General features: G+C 34.2%; 1 protein-coding gene across 1 annotated transcript; it reads right to left on the minus strand.

The window, feature by feature from the left end:
- Positions 1-6,864: 6,864 nt before the first annotated feature.
- On the minus strand, positions 6,865-7,887 carry LOC136042800 (uncharacterized). The gene has a single exon (XM_065727741.1). The coding sequence runs from the start codon at positions 7,885-7,887 to the stop codon at positions 6,865-6,867; it is 1,023 nt and encodes a 340-aa protein (XP_065583813.1).
- Between the last annotated feature and the right edge of the window lie 17,797 nt (positions 7,888-25,684).

Below are 25,684 nucleotides of genomic sequence, written 5' to 3' on the forward strand. Positions count from 1 at the left end.
TCTAAGCGTTTTTTTTTTTTTTTTTTTTTTGCTAAAGTGTTAAGAAAACATAAGGTTGATCTTATTGAGAAAACGCTCATAAAATTACAGAGAACCCTTCGAAGCTCTGGAAAAAATTTGAACGCCCTTGTGAAAAAATTTTTGGAAATAATATTCCTGAGTGGATAAAATATTATAAGCATGAGTTTTCTTCTCCCGATCCTGCTCTTGAATCAAAATTTGAAAAAGAATTAGGTTTCGTCTGAAAAAAAAACACGAACCTTCGACGTTTAAAATTAAGCCAAGTGATGTATTATTTTACTGTAAAACTAAAGAAAAGAAATTCCACGGGAGTTGATGGAATTACTGCCAGACATTTTAATAATGCAACTACTCTACTTTTTAATTATTTATCTCTACTTTTTCAAATTTCTATTGAAAACGGATTTTTTCCTTATCAATTTATAGTTGGTCAAATAACTCATATCCCAAAAAAGAGCAAAAAAGAGTTTACAGTGTTTAATTCATTCCAACCAATAATAGTTTCTTGTTCTATTTTTAAATTTTTTGACTCAGTTATTTTGGATGAAATTGATTCTAAATGTTATTTTCCACCCCACCAGTATGATTACCAAAAAGGTATTAGTCGGGGAGCGAAGTTGTTCCTTATCAATTTACACAAATAAATGAGTTCTGGTTGAACTTCGCTGAGGTATGGATTCTAGGAAGGTTCTGAAAAAATTTTCATTTCAGTTTGTTTGATTTTATCCTGTTGTAAGTTTTTCTTCTTATATATTTTTGTATTGCTGAGTACGGCCCTTTGACATAGGACCGAAATATTCATTTTAATTTGTTTCCCACGGTTTTGAGAAATTCCCTATTGTTCTTCTTGTTTTTGTTGTTTATCAATTTACAGTTGGTCAAATAACTCCTATCGCGGAAAAAGGGCAAAAAGGATTTTCCAGTGGGTAATTTATTCCGACCTATAACAGTTTCTTGTATTATTTTTAAATTATTTGAGATAGTTATTTTGGATGAAATTGTTTCTAAATATTATGTTCTACCCCACCAATTTGGTTACCAAAAAGGTATTAGTCGGGATCATGCCAATTTTGCTTTAACGAATGCTCTTGCTGATGCAGAAAGAAGTAGATCCCATATTATCCTTTGTGCTTTAGATGTTGCTCGAGCTTTCGACCCTTGCATTGTTTCCCAAATTTTACTTGAAGCGTATAAAAGAGGCGTAAATTTTTATATGGTAAAATGCCGTATGTATATATACCATCATCTTAAGGCGAAGTTAAAGGGGGGGGGGATTTTCCTTTTTTTATATTTTGAAAGGAGTCGGTCAAGGTGGCCTTACCTCACCGTCTTTGTTTAATAACTCTGTTTTACATGCCCAAAATTCTGTTAATTTTAGTTGTATTTACCGTGGATTAAATTTTTTATTAATGACTTTTGCAGGTGACGTTTTGAATTTAAGCCACTCTTTTAGTGGATGTGAAAAAGGCGTTTCATTAGCCAAAGATAAAACATAAAAAACGAAATAGATAAATGGATAAAACAAAATAGACAAAAAAGATAAAGACAAAATAAACAATTTCTTTCAATGTAGAAAAAACCGCTGTTGCAGCTTTCAATTTTAAAGAGACATTTACTGTCTATTGGTCTTACTTTTTTATCTTTAGCTAATGCTCAAGTCCTCCTTTCTCAAAAATTAGTTTACCTTGGAATGACTATTGGAAAAAATTTGAAAGAAACTGTGAAATTATCCCTTGAAAAAACTGAGAATTGCTCATGCTTCAATTGTATCTAATATTAAACATATAGATAAATTATATCTTGCAAAAAAATTATAATAGCTTAGTTGTACCTCATCTCCTTTCTCCTTGTCTTGTTTGGCAGTTTTTTAGTGAGCCTCAGAAACTGTCTGTTTGTAGAGTATATTTTCGTTATGCTAAATTCCTTCTCAGTTACCCTCTTGGGCTAGAAATAGTCACTTAATGAATAAATTCCGCCTAGTTTCGCCTATATTTATTATTGATAAAAGGCTACATCATTTTTGTTCTTCTATGTCGAGAGTATCTCATCCTCGGTCAGAATTATTTATTTGACTGTCTGTTGATGTTGATTTGTATTTATTCACAGATTTTTCTTATTTATTTTATCTCTTATGACTCCACCTTAAGGGCATTTCGTCCTCTTTTTGTAAAAGAATAAATTGAACTGAATATAACGCATTTTTATGTTTTTTTAGTTTTTTGAACCCCCCCCCCCAAAAAAAAAAACAACAACAAAAAAACAACAAAATCCTCAAGACAAAAAACGAGTCCTCAAGACTCGTCAGAGCAGGGTATGATGAATTACTTATCCTGGGAACAAAATTTTAATGGCCCTTCCATATTAAAAAAAACTCCTGGACAGCACAGGTTTATCGTATGCGTGGAATGGAGGAAATGGCCCAATCTCAGATCACAAGGTTTTTCTGTCAGAGATCTAAACAAGACTGGAAGATCAAGAAATTCAGAAATGGTGAAACGACCTTAGCCAGAAGGAAAGCTTAATTTCTTACTATAAGGTGAAAAAAATTATGGCGAAGAGCTTTATTTTAAATTAGGAATTTCAGATGAATCCCTGAGGTCATGGATGCAGGTGTGAGCAAACTGTCTCCCTCTTTATAGTGTTTGGAAATAAAAGGTGTCACCTGGAAATGCAGTAGACTTGCCTGATTTGTGGTGATCTCGATGTGCTGGACCATTTTATTTTTAGGTGTCAGGGGTCAAAAAAGCTAAGAGGGAGCTTTCTTGGGGTGGGTGGTCGTGAGCCCCTTCTTGGAACTTTGAAGTCGACGTCGAAAGTAAATATAGTAGCAGTGGGAAATTTTGTCCGGAAGGGTCTTATTATTTGAAAGTCGAGTATTACATGATTTAGTTTGTTTGTTGTAGTGTATGTATGTATACGGCCTGAAAAATGGCTTTAAATACAGTCATTAATTCATTTATTCGTATATCCTTTGGAACCTGGAATTTTTTAGGGTTTTTCAACATTTAAATAGCGGTGTTTGCCTTTTTTACAATCAATCTTGTATTTTCAAGAAAATTAAGGGTAGAAGAGATGAATACCCATTGCAGAGTAGTACTGTTCTTCACGAGGTTTGAGACAATAAGTGGCTCGAAATCAGTTTGGCTTTTCGTAAAAAGTGAAAATGTCCTTACTGAAGATTTATCTTTATTTACCACCGTAAGCAGTTTTGCTGTTTCAGGGGTAAATTGTTAAATGTGATTGAAGGTTTGGCGTTTACCTGTTCCAGATGATGCCTCTGCTAGGGAAAGATCAGGGATAAGGAAAGGATCACCTAGCTACTTACTTCTTTTGTCTAACCTGAATGCTATTTCATTGATTGTAAGGAGGAAGGAGAAAGACTAAACACAGGTTATTTGTCAATGCTGCAAAAAGCAAAAAGGATTTTTTTTTATATTTTATAGTTTATTCTGTGTTTGTTACAACACTATTTACAATATTATTTGGATATGCCGTAATGTTTTTCTTCTCTAGTTTTCAGTAAAATCTGGTGATCCACAAGATCAAAGGCTTTATTAAAATCTATAGAAATACAAACTTATTCTATTTTCTTAGCTTGTTTAGATGATTTAAAGCGAAATCGAGCAAACCAATTAGATTATGAACAGCTGAACACTTCAGGATGTTAGCAAATTGCTTTTTATCAGTTACCTCTGAAAGTTGTTTTTTTTTAAATACAAAGCCACAAAACTATCATAGTCTTAGTTGAAAAGCAGTGTAACACTGATTGGCATCGCACAAGGAAAATCCTTAACTGCTTCTTTTTCGGAATAGGAGTGAGGAATGCGGTTTCTCACTCCTTTTGGGAAATATTCAGTTTGAGTGATGTGACCGTGAATAATATGAAGGGGGGAAACACTGTTCTTTCGGAAATGTTTTAATAAGGACTTCTGGAAGAGCATAGGGCGTCACTGATGTTCTCTTTAGCAAGGAAGGTTTCTTTCTAATTTTTGAAACTGACATCTTGGGCTTTATATTATAAATTAGAATTTACTCATTGTATTCCTTTTATAAATTATGTTCTTTTCATAATTATAATCTTATTATAAAGTATGTAATTTACTTATAAATTCTTTTTGAATTTACTTTTGATACTTCTTGTGAATTTTGGGATGGTGCTTCGTTTGAAAATGATGGCTGCTTTTCAGGAGGTGGTGGTGGATACTACTATATAACAGAGGGAAATGATAGTTTAGGTCATTTGCTGTTTTCTCTGGTGGGTCCTCCTTTATGAAATCGATTGGCTGTGGGTTTTTTTTCAGTGGAGTGTTTAACCTTACCTAAGAAATGCGAATGCTCAGATTCAAGGAGGTTATATCCCTTCTACCGTGTTGATGTTGCTATACATGTTTAATTTTCCATTTACTTTTGGTTTTTAATTTCTTTATTTCTTAGTTTGTAGTTAAAGTTTGATCATTTGTTTAGTCACTAAAATTACATTTTCAGTTATCCATTGTTTTCAAGAAAATAGTCTCATAAGTTTTTTGAGTTAGTTTCCTACAAAAATTCTCCACCTGTGAATCAAGTTCCTCAATAGTTGAGATTTTCTGCATATTATAAAATGAAAATGTTATGAGGTAACAAACAAGAGTGGATAAGAGTTCAAAAACAATTCATTACACAATACGTTTCACATTACAAAACAAAACTTCAATAATTTTAGCAACTACTAGGCAGAACAGGAAATCGGTGAAAAATAGAGTTGGAACGGTTGAAATTTTTATATGGCAGAGCTTTGTCATTTCGGCAAGGTGGATTAAAAGGTTTTAAGTTACATCTTCGCAATAGTAGAATTTTTTATCATTTTTACACGCAGAAAAAGTAAAATTTTACATGAGCAGAAAAATTAGAAATATATATAACGAAAAGAGAAATCATCAATGCAACAGCAAAAACATATTAAAAAAAAAGGAAGACAGAAGGAGAAAAGGAAGACTGTTTTCCTAAATTAGTGATTAATATAGACCAGCACTTGAATGAGGCCTTAACCCTACTCATCCATACAATCACATAAGTCAAACAGCATAGCCATACACAATCAACCATAAAGAATAATCCATGGACAGGCAGTCATGTCGTCAATAAGTATAAGTCGTCATTTACTAAGCAATAAAAACAATAAAGACAAATAATTCAGAGGCAACAACCCAACACAAGGGCTCATCAGGAGAATACACACTTGCCTATAGGGTTTTGGCACTTTAAATTCTCTACCTTTCAAGTGGTGTGCCTACCATAGAATACCTATGATATCCCCGTGTTAGGTATCACCCCCAAAATATATGCCTATGAAAAAAAAACAGGCAAATGTAGAACAACCAAGTAACACCAAAACAAGCTTATCCTGCTAATATATTCCTCTGCTTAGCAGCAGTAGGTAAACTAAATGTGATAAATTTTACCAAATCACAAATATTAACTCTGCGAAAAACCTGAATGAACTAAAACAATTACAGATTTAATTATTAATTTGCATGGAGAGGAAATCTCATGTAGCTTCCTTACGGCGCACGGGATTGAACCGAGAAACTTTCGATCAACAGAGTCGGCCTTATCCACTACGCCACCATAAAGTATAACAGATTTCATCAGTACCACGTGGCTGTTTTTGAAAAAAAAGACACACAATTCACAAAGTAGATGGCGCTGCATCAACTTTTCGTGACCCTACAAAATTAATCAAAATTTCTCTAAGTATTTCCAGATAATTCTTTTGGTATTTATTTAAAAGTTCGTTATAATGAAGACTAAATTTTTTAAATTGCCAAGTTAATTTATTTGCAGAAAAACCTCTTAAAATCAATTTTTGAAAACCATCACCTCCTAAAGTCAATTTATATATATATATATATATATATATATATATATATATATATATATATAAAATTTTATATATATATATATATATATATATATATATATATATATATACATATATATATATATATATATATATATATATATATATATATATATATATATATATATTTATATATATATAAAACGAAAAGAGAAATAATCAATGCAACAGCACAAACACATAAAAAAAAGGAGATAGAAGAAGAAAGGGAAAACTGTTTTCCTAAATTAGTGATTAATATAGACCAGCCCTTGAATGAGGCCTTAACCCTACTCATCCATACAACCACATAGGTCAAACAGCATAGCCATACACAATCAACCATAAAGAAAAATCCATGGACAGGCAGTCATGTCGTCAATAAGTATAAATCGTCATTTACCAAACAATAAAAACAGTAAAGACAACTAATTCAGAGGCAACAACCCAACACAAGGGCTCATCAGGAGAATACACTTGCCTATTAAATTCTCTACCCAGTCAAGTGTTGTGCCTACCACAGAATATCCATGGCATCCCCGTGTCAGGTATCACCCCCAAAATATATGCCTATGAAAAAAAAAAAACTAGCAAATGTAGAACAACCAAGTAACACCAAAACAAGCTTATCCTGTTAATATATTACTCTTTTTAGCAGCAATAGGTAAACTAAATGTGATAAATTTTACCAAATCACAAATATTAACTTTTTGCAAAAAACCTGAATGAACTAAACAATTATAAAATTCAGCAGCAGCAGCAGCAGATTTCGGACCTTTCTTGACTGCAGATGTCACTTAGGTCCTCATTCAATGGTTCTAAATAAATCATCCTGGAAGGTTGAAAATACAAGGGAAGGCGGATTTGCCTCCCAAAGCTAAAATTGGTCAACAGTAATTAAACATTTCACTAATATTGTCTCGCCTTGATACACATCATCTAACAGGTTTAAGTAACACACTAGTTTATATCTTCTTGTCCACTCCTATATTTTGTAGAAACTGAACTACTAGTCGAAAGATTTGTATACTAAGTTTTTCGTCAGCCACTCCACCCAAAAGAAGATTTATATTACATTGCATAGAATTCTGAGTAAGGAACTTTACAAAACTTTGTCTTTGATGTTGATAATTATCACAATCTAGAAGAACATGTGCAGTTGTCTCTTCGTTGTTACAACATCTGCAATTTTCATCCTCTCCAAAAAATCTTGCACGATAGGATTGAACCCCTGCATGTTGGGATCTTAGCCGAAACAAAATAACTCCCTCTTTTCTTGTTAATTTGTCGTATATTTTTAATTCATGCCTCCTTGTGGTTTTGCTGGTGACAAAATAGTTGCCTGACAAATTCCGGTTTTCCTCAAAAGAAAATTTATCTAGATTCTTTATTACTTTGTCAATCATCTTAACTTCCATGGGAGACTCACATTCAGTAAAGGGGCCTGTCATTTTTGTAGCCTGCTTTGCAGCTCTGTCTGCTCTTTCATTGCCATCAATCCCAACATGAGCTGGTACCCATTGTAGAATTACTTTGTGTTTTTTGCAGACAGATGTAAACATAGAGTAACAAGCAATTACTTCCATTATGGACATCCTATTTCTATTTGCATTACTGATGGCATCAATAGAGGCTTTAGAATCTGAACATATAACTATCTTTGGATAGTTTTGAAGATTGGTTCCTATGTATTCCAAGGCTTTCTTAATAGCAATAACTTCTGCTTGGAATACAGATGTTTCAACTGGTAACTTAAATTGATTTGTAATTTGCAGCTTAGGGATTACAAATGCAGCCCCAACTGGTGTGTCATGTTGAATTTTTGATCCATCTGTATATATATGTACAAAGTCGCTATATAAGTTGGCCATGTGTAATCTAAAGCTGATTGCAAGATTGAACCAGGATACTTCACCAATATTATTTACACACTCAAGATGACTCTGTTCCCAAGGAGGTAATGGCATGTTTTCTGGGACCTTTAGCATATCTGTTATTTTTAAACAGTAATCAAATTGAGAGCAGAGTTCAATGGCTTTCTCAAAAATATTTTTCTGATTGCGTTTCTTTTGGCTGTTATCTGTGATAAAGATACCTGGTTTTACTATTCTTGATTTTGCTGGATGTGTTCTGTCAGCTGCCCATAGTTTCTTGATATATTTTAACACTGTAGTACTTCTTCTTGTTTCAAGGTCTTCTAGGCCACTTTCTGATAGCAGGAATGGAATTGGTGTTGTGTTCCTTGCTCCAAAGGAAATCCTCAGAGCTGCATTCTGGATTGTGTCTAGTCTTTTAAGGGTTGATTGTGGAGCTGATTGATAAATTGCTGCAGCATATTCAAGCTTTTATCGAATATACTTTTGGTAAAATTCAATCTGGAATTTTTCTCTACTACCCCAAGAGGACCTTGTTAATGATTTCATAACATTTAGTCTTCTGATGCATGCTGCTTTGGTGTATTCTATGTGAGGATTCCAATTTAGATTTCTATCAATAATACAGCCTAAAAACTTCATTTGATTAACATAGTCAATTTTCCTACCTCCTAAAGTCAATGTTGGAGCACTTATAGCAGTTTTTCTAGTTATAAGCATACCTTTGGTTTTATGTAAAGAAAAATTGATGTCAATACTGGCTGCCCAATTCTCTAGTTGTTGCAATACAGCTTTTATGCTTTTAGTGACCTCACTGATGGTTCTTCCTGTGACCCAAAAGACTTTATCATCTGCAAATATGCTTGCTCTGGATGTCCCATCATCTAGTGGTATATCATACACGCCGATGTTATATAGATCAGGTCCTAGTGCTGAGCCCTGTGGCACACCCCTTTTGACCTTCAATGTGCTGGTAGATATGGTATTTCCTACTCTAATGTGAATTTCCCGGTCTTCCAGGTAACTCTTGACAAATTTTAATAGTCTTCCACGTATACCACTTTCAATAATACCATTCAAAATTTGTCTATGGGTGAGAGAATCAAAGGCACTTTCAACATCTAAAAATACTGCAATCATTATTAGCTGGTTCTGAATAGCATAAGTGGCATCTCGTTGGAAACACACCAGGTTGTCAATGGTACTTCTATTCTTGCTAAAGCCACACTGGACGTCTTTGAGGAACTTTCTTTTTTCTATTTCCCAATTCAATCTCGTTTTAATAAGTCTTTCATACACTTTGCCCAAAACGGGCAAAAGTGTTATAAAGCGGTGATTTTCAATCTTTGAGCTATCTTTACTGGCTTTAGGAATCATTATTGAAGTTGCTGATTTCCATATTTTTGGGAAATAGCCAATATCCCATGCTTGGCTGATTAAGTCAAGCAGGCATGATATCCACTCATCATTGAGATTGGAAATAAACTGAGGAAATATCATGTCAGATCCCGGAGCAGTTTTTGGAAGATAAGATATAACATGTTGTATTTCTGCTAGTGTAAATGGCTTATTGTATGGCTCATGTAGTTCTCTTCTGGAGAGTCTGTTGATCTTTGAGTTTTGGCAAATGATTCCAGTTGTATCATGATCCATTTTACCCATAGTTTGGCTGAGGAACTCTAAGCTTGCTTCAGCTCTTTGTGCTTCAGTGAGAAGAGGAATGTTGTTGTAAATCATAGGAGGGTTATTACTTTTTGGAGAGGGCTTGTTCATCATGTGTCTTACAAAGGAATAGACTTTGTTTGCTGGAGTTTTGAAATCAAGGTGCTCCATAAAATCTCTGATGCTTTTATTTTTTGCAGCTGAAACTGATTTTTTAAATTTTGCATATGATTTTTTCATTTGAATCAGATTAGGTAAAGTAGTTGCAGCCGAATATATTCTGCTTTGTTTCTTATATTCCTTTTTTGACTCTTCACACTCTCTGTTCCACCAAATGCTGCTTTTTACCCTCTTATTAGTGCTTGCAGTAAATGGCATAGACGTCTTTGCAATTTCTAATAGTTTATTCTGAAATAGGAGGATTTTGTCATCAATAAAGGTATCTGTAGTCAAGATATTTTTTATGGGAATTAGATTTAAATTGTATTTAAAATGGGACCAGTTAGCCCTTTTTACCTGGAACCTGAATCTGTTACCATGACTTGCTGAAAATGATCTACTATTGGTTTGTCTATTAGACTCTATTGCCAAATGGATAGGAGAATGGTCACTAAATAGTAAAGTATCAGATGGGATACAAATGGATGTTATACCTGCTATGTTAGGACTGGTCATAATCAGGTCAATTGTAGTTCTAATTTGAGAAAGGGGATTACATCTGGTGGGTAGTCCTTTTGGTGTTATCAGGCATATGTTGGTATCAAGCAGCAACTTTTCCAAGCTTCTTCCAGATGGGTTAATCAAATCGCACTTACACCATACTTTACTGTGGGCATTGAAATCACCCACTATAATTAGGTCCTCATTATTTGGGATCAATTGGTGTAGTTTTTTCATTATGTCTCCAACAATGGGATTGCTTCCATTGGCATTGTATACATTGAATATATTTAAAAAACTGCCATTATCTTGAATAATTTTACATCCAGTAATTTCCAAATTCCATTGAGGGTTTTCTTCGATTTTTGGCTCAATTCTAGTAAAATGAATGTTATTTTTTAAACAAATAATTACTCCTCCTTTGGTGCCATTAGTTCTGTCTTTCCTGATGACATTATAGTTTCTAAAGTTCATTCTCATATGGGGCTGTAGCCAAGTTTCCTGGATACATATTATATCTATAGAATTTTCCTGGCAGTGGTCAAGAATAATATCCTTTTTTTCCTTTCCTATAGATTGAGCATTCCAAGACAGTATTTTAAGGGCCATGGTGGTTACCTAATGAGGCTCTATTAAGTAAACAGACACTTGAAATCTTTTGTTCATTAAGGTCCCCTAAATTTAATTCTTTTACCAATTTGCAGAGTTTTTCAATTCGAGCTGGTAAGCTTAGGCTTGATAAATTTATAAGATCTGGGCTGCAAAGTAGACCAATTACTAACCTTTCAGCTACTTCTGTTTTTGATGATGCAATGAGTCTTTCAGTAGTTTGGTTTGGTGCAGTCTGATTAAACTTATTATTATGAAATCTCTTCTTATTTAGAACGTCTGCATAGCTTTTATAGGCTACCTGTGCCATACGGAATCCTATTTGATATTTTTCGGCCACTTGGAGGATTCCTTGGTTTTGTTGTCTTACTGGGCATAAGTTGGATGTTGATGAGTGGCTTCCGCCACAATTGGCACATGAATATGATTTTCGTCTAATTGCTGGGTCTATTGTTTTCAGTGGGCACTGGCCTGATTGGTGTTTCTCTGAGCACCTCAAACAGACTGACTCTTTAGCTCTGCATTCTTTTTGAGTGTGTCCATATTTCTGGCACTTGTGACACTGAAGTACTCTGCGATAGTACTGGTATACCTCCCTCTTTCTTCCAAAGCACCAAACATTTGGTGGTAGGGTCCTACCCTCAAATACAACTAATATAGCAAGACTGTCTTCAAGTTTTTTGGATTCTTTATTATATCTCTTCTGCCGTATAGCGTCTTGTACAGCTGTAGGAGATTGTAAGCTTTCCTTGATTTCCTCTATGGTTAGGTTAAGAGGGATACCTTTAATTATTCCTCTTACTGTAGGTTGTATTCGTTTAGTTATTACAGATATGTTGCAGAGTGTGCTAATGGAAAGAATATTTTCACTATCATTCTCCCCTTGTAGATATAAGAACATATTCTTTCTTTCTTTCTTAACTTCAAGCTCAAATTTTGAATTTTTCAATGTTGTCTGGATTGACTTTGCTATTTCATGATCAGGGGGAAATGTTTTCCCATTTTCTGCAATTACGATTTCTATTAACACTTTATACTGTTCTTGCTCTGGCAAGCTAGGTGTATCCTTGTTAGTGTATTCTACTTGAGGTGCTGCAGCTTTCCTTTGTTTACACTTTGTATTTACACCATTTTCACTATCTGGGGACAAATCTCTCCTTTTTATACCAATGTTTAGATTCTGTCCTAGTCTTGGTAATACTGATCCATTTTCATGCGTTATGATACCTTCTATTTCCATTGGATTTACAGATGTTCTGAGCTCTTCATCACTGTCATAAGAGGGTAATGCTGGATAACTCTCTTCATTGAGTGCAGAAAATTTGTTTGAGGTCGGGATGGAGTAGCTTGGGTAGGTGGGACGTATAATATAACTTTGGGGTGGCGGGATTGAGTTATGGCTTGCAGTAACAATTGGTTGAGTTGAGCTTCTCTGGAGATCTCCTGGCGTATATATTGTTACACTTTGTCCATTAGGGAGAATTCCAATTAGAGGTTGAGAGTAAGGGGGATGGAAATTTTGGGTGGGACCAGGTAAACCCTGGTCAGGTAACTGAAGCATTCAGCTGCAATCACGATTGTCTAAAGTATAATATGGTTAAGTAATCACAGAAATACAAAGAATCACCAATACTCACAAGAAAATTACAACTTGAAGCAAAAGATTTTATATCCAACCGGTTAATCTTTTCTTCCCCTCTATAAAATTCATCATTACCTTGTGGCTATTTTTAAAAAAAATCCCCTCTATTAGAAACACAATTCCAAATAGATGGCGCTGCATCAACTTTTTGCGAACTTCCGAAATTAGCCGAAATTTTCCCTGAGTATTTCCAGATAATTTTTGTTGTATTTATCTAAAAGTTCGTTATAATGGAAACTAAATTTTTTAAATTGCCAAGTTAATTTATTTGCTGAAAAACCTCTTAATATCAATTTTTGGCTTAAGATGTTAGATCTATTTTTAAAATCAATATAATTACTACAAATCCTTGCATAACGAAGTAACTGCGAGAAAAACGCCGAATATGTGATATTTGAGTGTATATTACTTTCAGGGAATGGGAAACTAATCACTTCAAAATCAAAATCATCCGTTTCATTATACATTTTAAAACTTAATTTATTATTATCAGAAATATTAATATTTAAATCTAAGAAATGATCTCCAAGACCAGCGCCATGACTAGGTTCAAGAGTAAGCTCTGATGGATATATGTTTTTAGAAATATCAATGAAATCCTTACAATTTAAGACCAAAATATCATCTAAATATCTTTTATTATTTGACAAAACATTTTAAATTATTTGGATTATTCTTATCCATCATATATTTATATTCTAGTTGACTTAAAAATAAGTCAGCTATAAATGGGCTGGCATTTCCCCCCCCCCCCCCATGGGAATTCCCACGATTTGCTTGTACAAATCACCACCTAATGTATTGTATAAAACAAATTCTAATAACCCAAAAATCATATCCAAGCTGTAACATCTCAAGTTAACTGTAGTCTTAAAGCAATTTGTCCATATAGCTTTTTTATTATAAGTGTCAATTTTTAAGAACCTTTTACTAGATAAGAGGAAAGATTTCTTGATAACTGTTTTTAAATTATCTAACACTACATTAACTGATAAATTAGTATACATTGTTGCAAAATCGAAAGACTCAATTCTTTTAGCTGAAACCATTGTTAAAGAATCTATCACCTGCAGTGAATCATTAACACTCCAATATGGATTAAAATTCGAAATTTTTTTAATACCATATAGCTTTAAAACTGCATACTTTTATTTCAAGTATATACTTTTATTTTATTCTTAAGCCCGAAAATACACACCATAAATGATTTGATCTCGAAATTCCTACCGGAAGTAAAAACAAACTAAAGGCCTTAAATAAAAACAAACAAACGAAAAAAAACGAGAAATTACAAATTAACTTGGGAAACCAGGAGAAGGGACAAAAGGAAAAAAGACCTAATGAATGTGACAGGTTTTCATATACTTGCAAAATTACAAATCAAAGTCCAAGAGTCTCAAGCAGGCCTGGATTTACCAATAGCCCACTAGGCCTGGGCCTAGGGATGCGCAATGCCAAGGTCGCAATAAAACAATCACCGATGTTGTTTTTTCTTAACAAAATTCGACTAATGTTATTTATAATCAAAGTGCAAGGATCACTCCGCTGCCGTGCAACCTATTCACAGAAACAGGAATTCCGTGGCCACTTATAAACAGCCAGATTTTTTCCAAGAACGGCAGCTGAGAGTGCGCTTTCACATCTGTCTTTTATTACTTTTGGTGTATCAGTTGCGTTCTGTTCAGTGCTTGCACTATCTCCAAATTTTCAGAAGCTCCCAAAAATCTTGCAAAAACGGAGCGTCAAAAACGCTTTGGGCTAGGAGTATCAAAGCTTTAAATTTGGCCCTGGTCTCAAGTCCTTAAATCAGAGACCACAGAGTAGGCTAAAAATTTTAACTCTTGGCTTCCATTCCTACTCTTTCCAGTCTCTAAATTAGAGGACATAGAATAGGCTCTCAAATATAACTCATAGAATTCTATTCTCGTGGTTTCTAGTCCCTCGATTAGAGATTACATAAATATACATAAATAAAAATAAGTTCTAGACGGTACGGTAGACGTGTATTCATTACGCATTGCAGGACTGGTTTTGTGTTAGTTTCTTTTACCTTAGCGCAAGACAACACAAAGAAAAGTGACTTTGTCATTTGTCTCCAAATTTGTTTCTGAAGCATTATATTTTTATCATACTTAGGTATATTTCATTAGGACTGAGTGTCAGAAAAAAAACATTAGAAGATCATTAGGTAGGGGTATTTGATACTAGTACCTTCTAGACTAGACCTTCATATTCTCGTGGGTTCCAGTCCCTAGATTAGAGACCATATGCATATAAGTTCTAGACTTATATTCTTGTATCCTCTAGTTGTTATATAAAATAAAAAACCACAAAGAGGGTTATATACACAAACTCTAATCTTCTCGTCACTAGGGTATAATAGTTTTCAGTCATATCGGGAAAACGTTGCACTCTAGTGTTATTACTTTTTTTGTACCTTCTATCACATTGTTTTCCAAATTAAACATTACTCCCTACCCCCCCAAAAAAAATGTAAAAATCAACATAAATAATACAATCAACTCCTTAACCATAACATAACCAAACTTGAAACTGGAATGCAAAAAAAAAAAATTTAACTTGGACAATATCACATAAACCTAGACTATTTGGTATATTAAACACCTGTTCATTTTGAGTTTACAAATCCCCTCTCCTCCTTGGAACTCCACATACACCTTCCTCCTTGAAAGGTCCCTTCTCTGGACCTTCCTCTGGTTTAGAGTTTGTATTCATGTATGTCTAATAGTTGAGCAGAATTTTATAGATTAAATATGCGTTTTCTAATCTGAAGAAATTCTTCAGTTGAATTCGGTAGGCCAATGTGACCAAGAACTTAAATAGGTCCAATTGTACTTTCTATATATTATTGTTCGGCCAAACAATCTCCGCTACAAGAATTTTCGATTTATATTGAGGAGGGTTTAAAGTTATTTTTTTACTAAAAAAACCCATACTTTTCTTACTAAAAAAGACCTACTGTCTCTTTTTCATATTTTTAAATAAATAAAAAACAAGTTTTTTCAACTGCAAGTAAGAAACGACATTAAAACTTAAAACGCACGGAAATTATTCTGTATGTGAAAGGGGTTGTCCCCTCCTCAACGCCCCTTTCTTTACACTAAAGTTTGACATTTTGTCAAAACTCTACTTTTTCAAAAACTTAACAAACTTTTTGCGTAAAGAGTGAGGCGTTGAGCAGGGGACAACCCCTTTCATATACGGACTAATTTCTGTTCGTTTTAAGTTTTAAGGTCGCTCCTTACTTGGAGCTGAAAAAACTTGTTTTTTTTATTAATTTCTGAATGTTTTTGAATTAATGCATTTTTTGACTTTTGCTCACCGCACATGAACAAATAAATCAAAATTTGCATATGATTTTTTTCTTCTAAATGGCTTTCTCATAGTTTGATAAAGAAAGGGGTGGGGAAGGAGGCCAAGTTGCCCTTCAAACTTTTGTTACTTACAAATGCACCTAAATTTTTTTTCTACCAATGTTTTTGTTAGTAATAAATATACGTACCGTACGAATTAACTTACGTAACGAACTTCTATATTCGAGTATTTTTAATACGTAAATGAGGGCGTTTGCCCCCTCGTCAGTACCTCGTTCTTTACGCTAAAGCTTGAATTTTGTCCCAAATCTTTAAGAATGACCCCTGAATCACCAAGGCCGTAGAATAAATAGTTGAAAATACTAAAAATACCTATATATATATATATATATATATATATATATATATATATATATATATGTATATATACATATATATATATATATATATATATATGTATATATACATATATATATATATATATATATATATATATATATATATATATATATATATATATATATATATATATATATATATATATATATTTATATATAATATTTTATATTCGTTTTAAGTTTTAATGCTGCTCATTACTTTCAGTTGAAAAATATTATTAATAATATTATATAATATATAAATATTATTAGAAAATCCTCTGCCCCCATCATGCAAATTCTCTTTCTTCATGAACAATTCCTCCAACGTAACCCTCTCCTCCCACTCCCACCCCAATACGAAAAACGTCTCCCTGAAAACCTCTGTACACTTCATAATAATTAATTACTATGTGTAAAAAATGGTCAAAGTTTGTAAATTGCAGCCCCTCCCTAGGGAACTGTGGGGGATTAAGTCGTCCCCAAAGACATATTTATTAGGTTTGCGATTAAGTTGAAAAGAATGGCTACCTCAAAATTTGAATCCAGTGACTTTGGGGGAAAATATGCGTGAGAGGGAGCTTAGGGGCGCTTCAATTTTTGGTCGCTTAAAAAGGGCACTAGAACTTCTAATTTCCGTTAGAATGAGCCCTCTACCGACATTCTAGGACCACTGGGTCGATACGATTACCCTGGAAAAAAACAACAACAAATAAACAAACAAATAAACATGCATCCGTGATCTGTCTTCTGGTAAAAAGATACAAATCCCACATTTTTGTAGAAAGGAGGATGAAACTTTTTCAATAGGGTTCTTTGATGCGTTGAATCTGATGGTGTGATTGTTAAGATTCTATTACTTTTATGGGGTTTTCCCCCTATTTTCTAAAATAAGGTAAATATTATCAGGCTCGTAACTTTTGATGGATAAGACTAAACTTGATGAAACATATATATTAACAATAATCATTAAAATGTGATTCTTTTGATGTAACTACTGGTATCAAAATTCCGTTTTTTAGAGTTTTGGTTACTATTGAGCCGGGACCTTCCTTACTACAGTTCGTTACCACGAATTGTTGGGAACTGTTCTTAAAAGTTTCATTATCTAACACCAATGACGATAAAACATGTGCGTAAAATATTGCACAATGTAGGAATAGGAAGACTCATCCCCCCAATATTTGGCTAAAGAACAGATACACGAACACAAACATTAAGACATAAATGCATCAATTCCATTTTGGCCCCCCTAACCCAATAAGAGCCATTTAAAGCGGGGAGGGGAACCAGGGTGGCTTCCCCAGGAATTTTGTCTCTATAAATAGGCGGCATGGGATAGAGGGATTTCGGGTCACTTTGCTTTGATTCGCTTGTTAATATTTGATTCGGGAGAGGGGCGCTGTAATTAATTTTTTCCTGGGCACCACTGACCCTAGGAACGGCTCTGCCCCCAACGAGTCAAACCCGTGGAAAATTCATACTTATTCATATTGATTCAACATACTGTCAAATATTAAAATAAAATGAATCAAACACTTTGTCTGGTCTAAGTCTATTTGCCAATAATGTCAATCAATCTGTCTACATTAACCTAGAAGTTTATTATGTTTTAAAATTTTATTCAGAATTGTAATTTTTTTCTTTGCCAATGTTCTTTCAGTAAGTAATTGCCGAAAAAGTTTCAAAAAATAATAATAATAAAAACAACACAAAAAATGAAGTTACTACAAATGGGGCAAAGTTTAGCAGTAAAGTGAACGAACCCCAAAAGAAAAGGTTTCAGTTAGCAAAATTCCAAAAACTAAGCGAATAATATTATAGTTAAAACTTAGTTTTTACTAGGCCACAGGTTTTAATTCCAGAAATGGATCAAAAGAGAAATTTTCTTTGAGAAGTGATGTACCTGCATGTGTTGAAAAAGAATTACAGCAACTCTTGCAATAGATCTGCTAATTTAGAAACTTCATCTCGGTTTCAAAAGAAGCTTGGCTTTAGCTATTACAAGGTTTTACTAGTAAAACCTTTTCATCTCTATAATAAAAAATGGTGTTTTTGTTGTTACTTTTTACTGTCATGTGTAGCCTAGGTAATCATAGCCATTCCTGATCAGATTCAAATCAGCCATACAAGAGAAATGTTTATATTAGATATTTTGGGTGACCAGGAAGCAGCAGAAGGCTGGAAAACACCATCTGACGTTATCAACTAGGCTGAATACGAAAATCATTTTGATATAGTCGGCAAATGGTTAATATATTTCCATTTCCTAAAATTTCCTCATGACCAATCTCAACTAATAAAAATTCCCTTAAAATCAATAAAAAATTCAAAAGTGCTCCCAAAATGCTTAATTGTAGTTCAAGTCAAAGGAAACTGAATAACGTTCAATGTCCTTTTTCCAAAATTGTTTTATCTTTGTTTTTCAATTGTAATCTTCAAAAATAGGCAAAAAAGATACTATAATTTATAGCACTTTGGGAATATTGTTGATTCATCTTGAAAATTTATCGTTCTACAAAATGTGTGATCTAGAAATGCTCTAACCCTTTTTTTTAAAACTATAATTGAAGAAGTGGAGTAACCCAATTTTAAGCTTGGACAACCAGAGGCATATATCCAGCACGATTGCGCGTGTTCTGGTAAATCTCCGTGGCTTAGCTGAAGAGAAAACTCCACCAAAGCAAAAGATTAATTGATTTCACCAAAGCAGTATGATTGAGCATGTTCTTGTCTGCTACTTAAATAGAACCTAGTGCAAGAGACATAATTAATGAAGGTAAGTTTTACGTGTGATAATTACAAGACATTCATCACTCACAGTGCAAAAAATTTTGATGTGTCTTCCTCTGTTTGTCCATACAATCATTTACATACTTAAACCAGGCCTATAATGTCTTTCCTCTATTGGGTTTTCTCCTCATTGGGCTATTGGGCTAACTCAGGGCTACAACTCTTCCCTTTATTGAATTTTCTCCTCATTGGGTTCACTGGGTTATTGGGCTAACTCAGAGCTACAACTCTTCCCTTTATTGGATTTTCTCCTCATTGTGTTATTGGGCTAACTCTGGGCTACAACTCTTCCCTTTATTGAGTTTTCTCCTCTAAAATTTTTCAATTCCTTCTTATCCATTCTCTCTACTGTAAAATCTTACGCGTGCTGTAGTCTTTATGGAAATGAAGGGATTATTTGCCACATTTCCAGTTGTCAGTCCTGGAACCAGCTATAGTTTGTTTTTGAATTAATTTGGAACGGTAGACCATAATGAGATAGCTAATAAATTAACAATCAGTAATTCTAATATACTGGTGCTTGAAAATGCATCTATTGTTACGAACTACAATTTTAATTGCCAGTGACTTCCCCAAGCCAATTGTTTTTGATTCTTTTCTTGATTTGTAAATTGCCAGATGCGTATTTGATATTTTTGTCTGTGGTAAATAGCCTTATTGTAACTTTAAGTGATAAATATGATTACTTTAAGCTGTCTGGATTCAAAAATGTAATCATTTTACTGGTTACAGGCAAGTGCCTACAAGCAAGTTGTGAAAGAAAATGGAATCTAGAACCCTTGACAACTAGTCAGAGGTAACTAGATCTACGTTGCATGGGCAACGTGAGGTGTTGCGGCAACCTTTGCTCGGCTTCGCCGAGTAAAGTGTTGCGAGAGCAACACTTTGGTTTTGTTTCCTCGCTGCGACTAAACGCTGAAGTTGTTAATCTGTAAGGATGCTAAAATACATACTAGGTACACCAACTCGCAAAAGTTGCAAACTCCTCATTGCTAAAGATGATTGTAGCCTTACAGCCGATTATTACTTACAAGTCCCCTACATGTCTTACCACTGGAACCAAATTGATCTTACCATCAAATACAACGGAAACAAAAAATAGGTACACCAACTAGTAAGAGTTGCGAACCCCTCATTGCCGAGGATGACTATGAGCTAACAGCCGACTGTTGCTTACAACTCCCCTATATGTCTCACAATTGGTATCGGCCTATTTTTGGTTTCAGTGTGTACCTTACTAATGAAGTTGTCAACCCCTTTAAACTTTCAAACTGGTATATCTCATGAAGGAATTTTTGTACAAAAAAATGGATGACATACTTTAATCAGCTCATCAAAAGCTATCGACTGCCGTCGAAAAAAAAAATCTATCTGTCTTAGTTCAAAAGTTGACTTTTTTGCCGTAGGCCAACTTTCTAACGTCATCACTTAGAAAGGAGCAAAGGATAAACTCTAATTTCTTTAGCAATGAGATAACTTTTAAAGTTTAAGAGGCACATCTGATACCATTTCTCTACCGCAATCCCAAGTGCGAAAAACCGAATGATAAACTCAGCCGAAATCACGGCAGCACTTTCGGACCCGTGGGAAAATGCCGCTTTTTTGCTTCTCTAAATTTTTCTATATATCACTCAAAGAAGATATATTGGCTGTGGGGCAGGGTAACTGTCGCATATATTTAACACTTATAGATTTTAGTCCATCTTCAATTTGAAACTGGTGCCTGCCTGCTTGCCTGCTAGAACGGAGCTTTCCACTCGAAAGCAGAAACATGGTTTGATGAAACGAAAGCTTGGCTGCATAACTTCAGATAGTCCTCTCTGACGTAGGCTATACAACTCCTCTTCACTTCACACACTATAGGCTCTGGCTCAAGGACAAGCAAAAACCATCCTTTTTGACCCCAGGCAAGAGTTCTACGAAGCTTTCCAAAATGTAAAGTCATATTTATCAATCCGGCCTAAGGTCCACACTTTCCGTAAAAACCGCAGAGGTTAGACCCTTACCACTTTCTAGGAATAAGCTGAAATCGGGGTGCTAGGAACAAAAAAAAAAAAAAAAACACGACAAAACCAAAGTGTTGCTCTCGCAACACAATTAGCAACCGATATTTGAAAATGCAGCTAATCATGCAGGGATACTAGCCTTTGGACAAATTCTTATATCTAAATTCAAGGATTTTTATGGAGTGAGGAGGGAATCGGCTAAAAAAAACAAAAAATGAAGTAAAACTCTTATCTCAAGTACCTCTATTTGGATCCAAGGATGTCTCTACTTCTTTTTCTTTGGAATAAAACTACCACAGTTTGACAACAAGGTCGAATCATGCAAATAATTTGAAGGTAAAGAAAAAAGGTTGACGCGGAGAAACTTTCCAATCATGAGGAGAGCCAAAAAACAGAACCACATCAGTAACAAGTGCATTACTTTACTGTATTTGATTTTAATTCCCTGTTATAGCAATATTGTGCTGAAAAGAAACTGAGTCTTCAAAATCAGCATTATGAAATATGATTACGTTTATCTGGTAACGAACGAACTGATTATGTTTATTTAATAACAAATGGATGAAGGGTCCAGAATAGCATTTTCTTGTGTCTAGAAATGTCTTAGCTGGAATAGTTAACATTAAGTTTTGTGTTTGCTTACATATGTGACATCACAATGGGTATCATATCATGATTTTATTTTTTTAATTCATTGTCCAAAATTAAAAATTTTGGTCATGTTGGGAGGGGTAAGTGCTGCTGGAAGTGAATGTTGGGAGGGTTTCTTAAATTGCAAACAATTTGTTTTTTCCCAGCACTGTTTTTTCTGCTAAAACAATGACTGTATAAGATAATCAAGTTTCTCACCAGTTGATTCTTTCAGATGGATAGTGGGGTAGCCACTGAACCTCTTCCGCGGTTGAGACTGGGGACTGCAAGGATCCTCATGAACCAGGAATCCCTAGTAAGCGCAAGTCATTAGCTTGGGTCGATTAAGTCCCTGTCCTTTCTCCCTACCTACCCGTCACTATTACCGATTGAATGATTCAGTGACAACTTCGGATGACTCACCAGGGCAGCCTCCAGCTCACTCGTAGTGGGGTTGAAAGTTGTTCAAACTTGATCCCACTAGAGGAAGTATAAGCCATAACAAGGTCCGAAGGTGAACCTGCAGAAGGGTCATTAGCGTTTGATAAGCAAGAAGAAGCCTCTTGGCCCTTGTGGTTAGTAGTTTTTTCTTCCGTCCTACGGCGTTGAACCGGGAAAATAAATAATCAGAACTACTTAGTTGAATTGAAACATGTTTTGTCCGTGAAAATTAAGCAGACAAACGAGTGAGATTAGTCAAAGGAAGAATCTACCACGTTTCAGATTTGGAAAAAACGCTCAGAAAAATCAGATTTTGATCAAAAATTGACTTGTTTGGCAATAGCATAAATGACTTTTAAGAAAAATTTAAATAGACATTTTGGAAACCAGCTTACTAATTTTGTTGATTCTCAAAAAGGCACATTTTACCATCTAAAAGGAACACTTTCTTCTGGTGTTATGGCTGCACAAGTGAAGGCAATTATTAGAGAATTTGAATACAACGCTATTCTTATGGATTCAGATGATGCTGATAGTGACTCCTCAGATTTGAATTTGATAGTCCCTAATGTACTTGGACAATCCCCTGAATTATTGACATCAAGTGTTGACAAAATTAGTGGCGGTTTGTATATTGGCATGCAAAATGATGACAAAGAAAATGAAGTGTGAATTACCTTATGGCTAATGTGGGAAATGTTTGAATGCTTCTTTTATGCTCTATAATTAATTGTGGCAGTTTGTTGACAGTTGTTGACAAAATTAGTTGCAGTTTGTATATTGGCATGCAAAATGATGACAAAGAAAATGAAGTGTGAATTACCTTATGGCTAATGTGGGAAATGTTTGAATGCTTCTTTTATGCTCTATAATTAATGTCTCTAGTTCTGTACTTTATAGAGTTTCTTGCTATCTATAATTTAGATCCAGTTGGAAAAAATGAATATACTGGGCTATTATCTTTTCAAAATGTGTTTATTAATAAGTAAATTATATGAAATGAGTAAAAACACGAATTGCTATTATAAGTAGTCAGAGAAAAAATTTCTAAAACTCGCCAAGTACTGGAATATTAGATTTTTTTTTTATGAATGAAAAGAGCAAAATTGCAAGTTTCATGGTCATTAGCTTTGCGTAGGACTCATAACTAGTGGTATTGATTACAATAGGCTGCCTGATCATTGTTGAAACTTTTTGCAAAACGTGTTATTTAGGTGTGAAAAACGTGATTGTTTTGAATTTCGAAGACTAGCACCCGCTGGCCCTATGTATAATGCTTATATTCATGATCAGCGCAACCGATTACTCCATTTTCCCTTTTCAAACTTTCTGCTCCTCACTAATCACTTACTAGTCACATTTTTGGCGAGTGTCTCCCTGACTAAATGGGGATTCCTTTGTATTAGACAATTCCTTTCTAAAAGGATTCTTAATTTTCAACTACTTATGGGAAAATCTACTGTACCTTTAGGTAAATGTAATCACTCTTTACTAGGGTGCAGTTATTATTTATGTTAAAAAATAACTTATGTTAAATAAGTTATGTTGATTCTTTCTTAGGTTAAATTAAATAAAAAAACTAGTTTTTTTAACTGAAAGTAAGGAGCGACATTAAAACTTAAAACGAACAGAAATTACTCCGTGTATGAAAGGGGCTGTTCCCTTTTCAACGCCCCCCTCTTTACGCTAAAGTTTGACTCTTTTTCTCAATTCTACTTTATTAAACAGTAAAATACTTTAGCGTAAAGAGCGGGGCGTTGAAAAGGAAACAGCCCCTTTCATACACGGAGTAATTTCTCTTCACTTTAAGTTTTAATGTCGCTCCTTACTTTCAGTTAAAAAAACTAGTTTTTTTTTATTTAATTTCTGAATGTTTTTGAATTAATGCCTTTTTGATTTTGGCTCTCCGCACATAAATTATTTGAAAAAAATTGCATATTAATTCTCTTTTTGGCTAAATGGCTTTCTCTTAGTTTTAATCAGACGATTTTAAGAAAAAAGGGATGGGATAGGAGCCCTAGCTGCCCTCCAATTTTTCGGTTACTTGAAAAGGCAACTAGAACTTTTAATTTTTAACGAACGTTTTTATTAGTAAAAAATATATGCAACCTAAGAAATAACGTACGTAACGAACTTTTATATTCTTATATTTTTATTATGTATATGAGGGGGTTTGTCCCCTCGTTAATACCTCACTTTTTACACTAAAGCTTAAATTTTGTCCCAACTTTTTAAGAATGACCCCTGAATCAGAAAGGCCGTAGAATAAATAGTTGAAATTACTAAAAATACTTTAGCCTAAAGAGCGAGGTATATAGGAGAAGATGAACCCTAGATATGCGTAATAATCTCTGTTCGTTTTAAGTTTTAATGCTGCTCCTTACTTTCAGTTGAAAAAACTTTTTCATATTTATTTTTATATTGTTTTTTTTTTATATAATAATGCTAGAAAATCCTGCGCCCCCTTCATTGAATTTTTCTTCCCCCATGACATATTACTCCAAGGAAAGATCCTCCCGCATAACCCCCACCCCTCAACCCCCCCCAAAACCAAAATAATCCCCCTGAAAAACGTCTACACTTCCCAAAAATCATTACAGTATGTAAACACTGGTCAAAGTTTGTAACTTGCAGCCCCTCCCCCAGGGACTGGGGGGGGGGAGCAAGTCATCCCAAAGACATAGTTATTATGGTTTTCGACTATATTGAACAAAATGGCTATCTCAAAATTTTGATCCGTTGACTTTGGGAAAAAAAGAGCGTGAGAGGGGCCCTAGGTGCCCTCCAATTATTTCGGTCACTTTAAAAGGGTACTAGAACTTTTCCTATTTGTTAGAATTAGCCCTCTTGTGACATTCTAGGATCATTCGGTCGATACGATGACCCCTGGGAAAAAAAAAAACAAATAAACACGCACCCGTGATCGATCTTCTGGCAAAAAAATACGAAGTTCAACATTTTTGTAGATAAGTTCAACATTTTGTAGGAGCTTAAAACGTTTACATGAGGGTTCTCTGATACGCTGATATCGATGGTGTGATTTTTGTTAAGATTCTATGACTTTTAGGGGGTGTTTCCCTTATTTTCCAAAATAACTCAAATTTACTCAGGCTCATAACCTTTGATGACAAAGACTAAATTTGATGAAACTTATATATTTAAAATCAGCATAAAAATCTAATTCTTTTGATGTATCTTTAGTATCAAAATTCCGTTTTTTAGAGTTTCGTTTGCTATTGAGCCGGGTCGCTCCTTGCTACATTTCGTTACCACGAACTGTTTGATAAGTTATGTTAACTTTTGCTTATGTTAAATACTAACGACCATGAATTTTAAATTATTTAAATTAGTTTATTAGTCTCAGAGTTTTGTATATGTCAACTTATATATAAACTTTTCCTGAATGCGTAATCTTTTGAAGCTGTCAACGTTCATTTCAACTTTTCCTGAATATGTCAACTTTTTCTCCGCTTTTCAGCTTTTTTGAAGATGTCAAAGTACGTGTCAACCTTTTCTGAACCTGTTAACTTTTTTGCACATGTCAACCTTGTCTGAACATCCAAAAATACATGTAAAACTTTTTTATACATATTAACTTTTTCTATACATGTCAACTTTTTTTTTGGTAAATCTATGTCAAGGTGCATAAACCCACACAGCATAAAACTAATTGGGTATATCTGGTTATAGGTTGCCCATTATTTATGATATTTACGAGATAGACTGTGCCGGATTTTGAGCTAATTATGATCCAAA

This window comes from Artemia franciscana, unplaced genomic scaffold (assembly GCF_032884065.1).
Source record: "Artemia franciscana unplaced genomic scaffold, ASM3288406v1 Scaffold_2054, whole genome shotgun sequence".
NCBI classification, from domain to species: Eukaryota; Metazoa; Arthropoda; class Branchiopoda; order Anostraca; family Artemiidae; genus Artemia; species Artemia franciscana.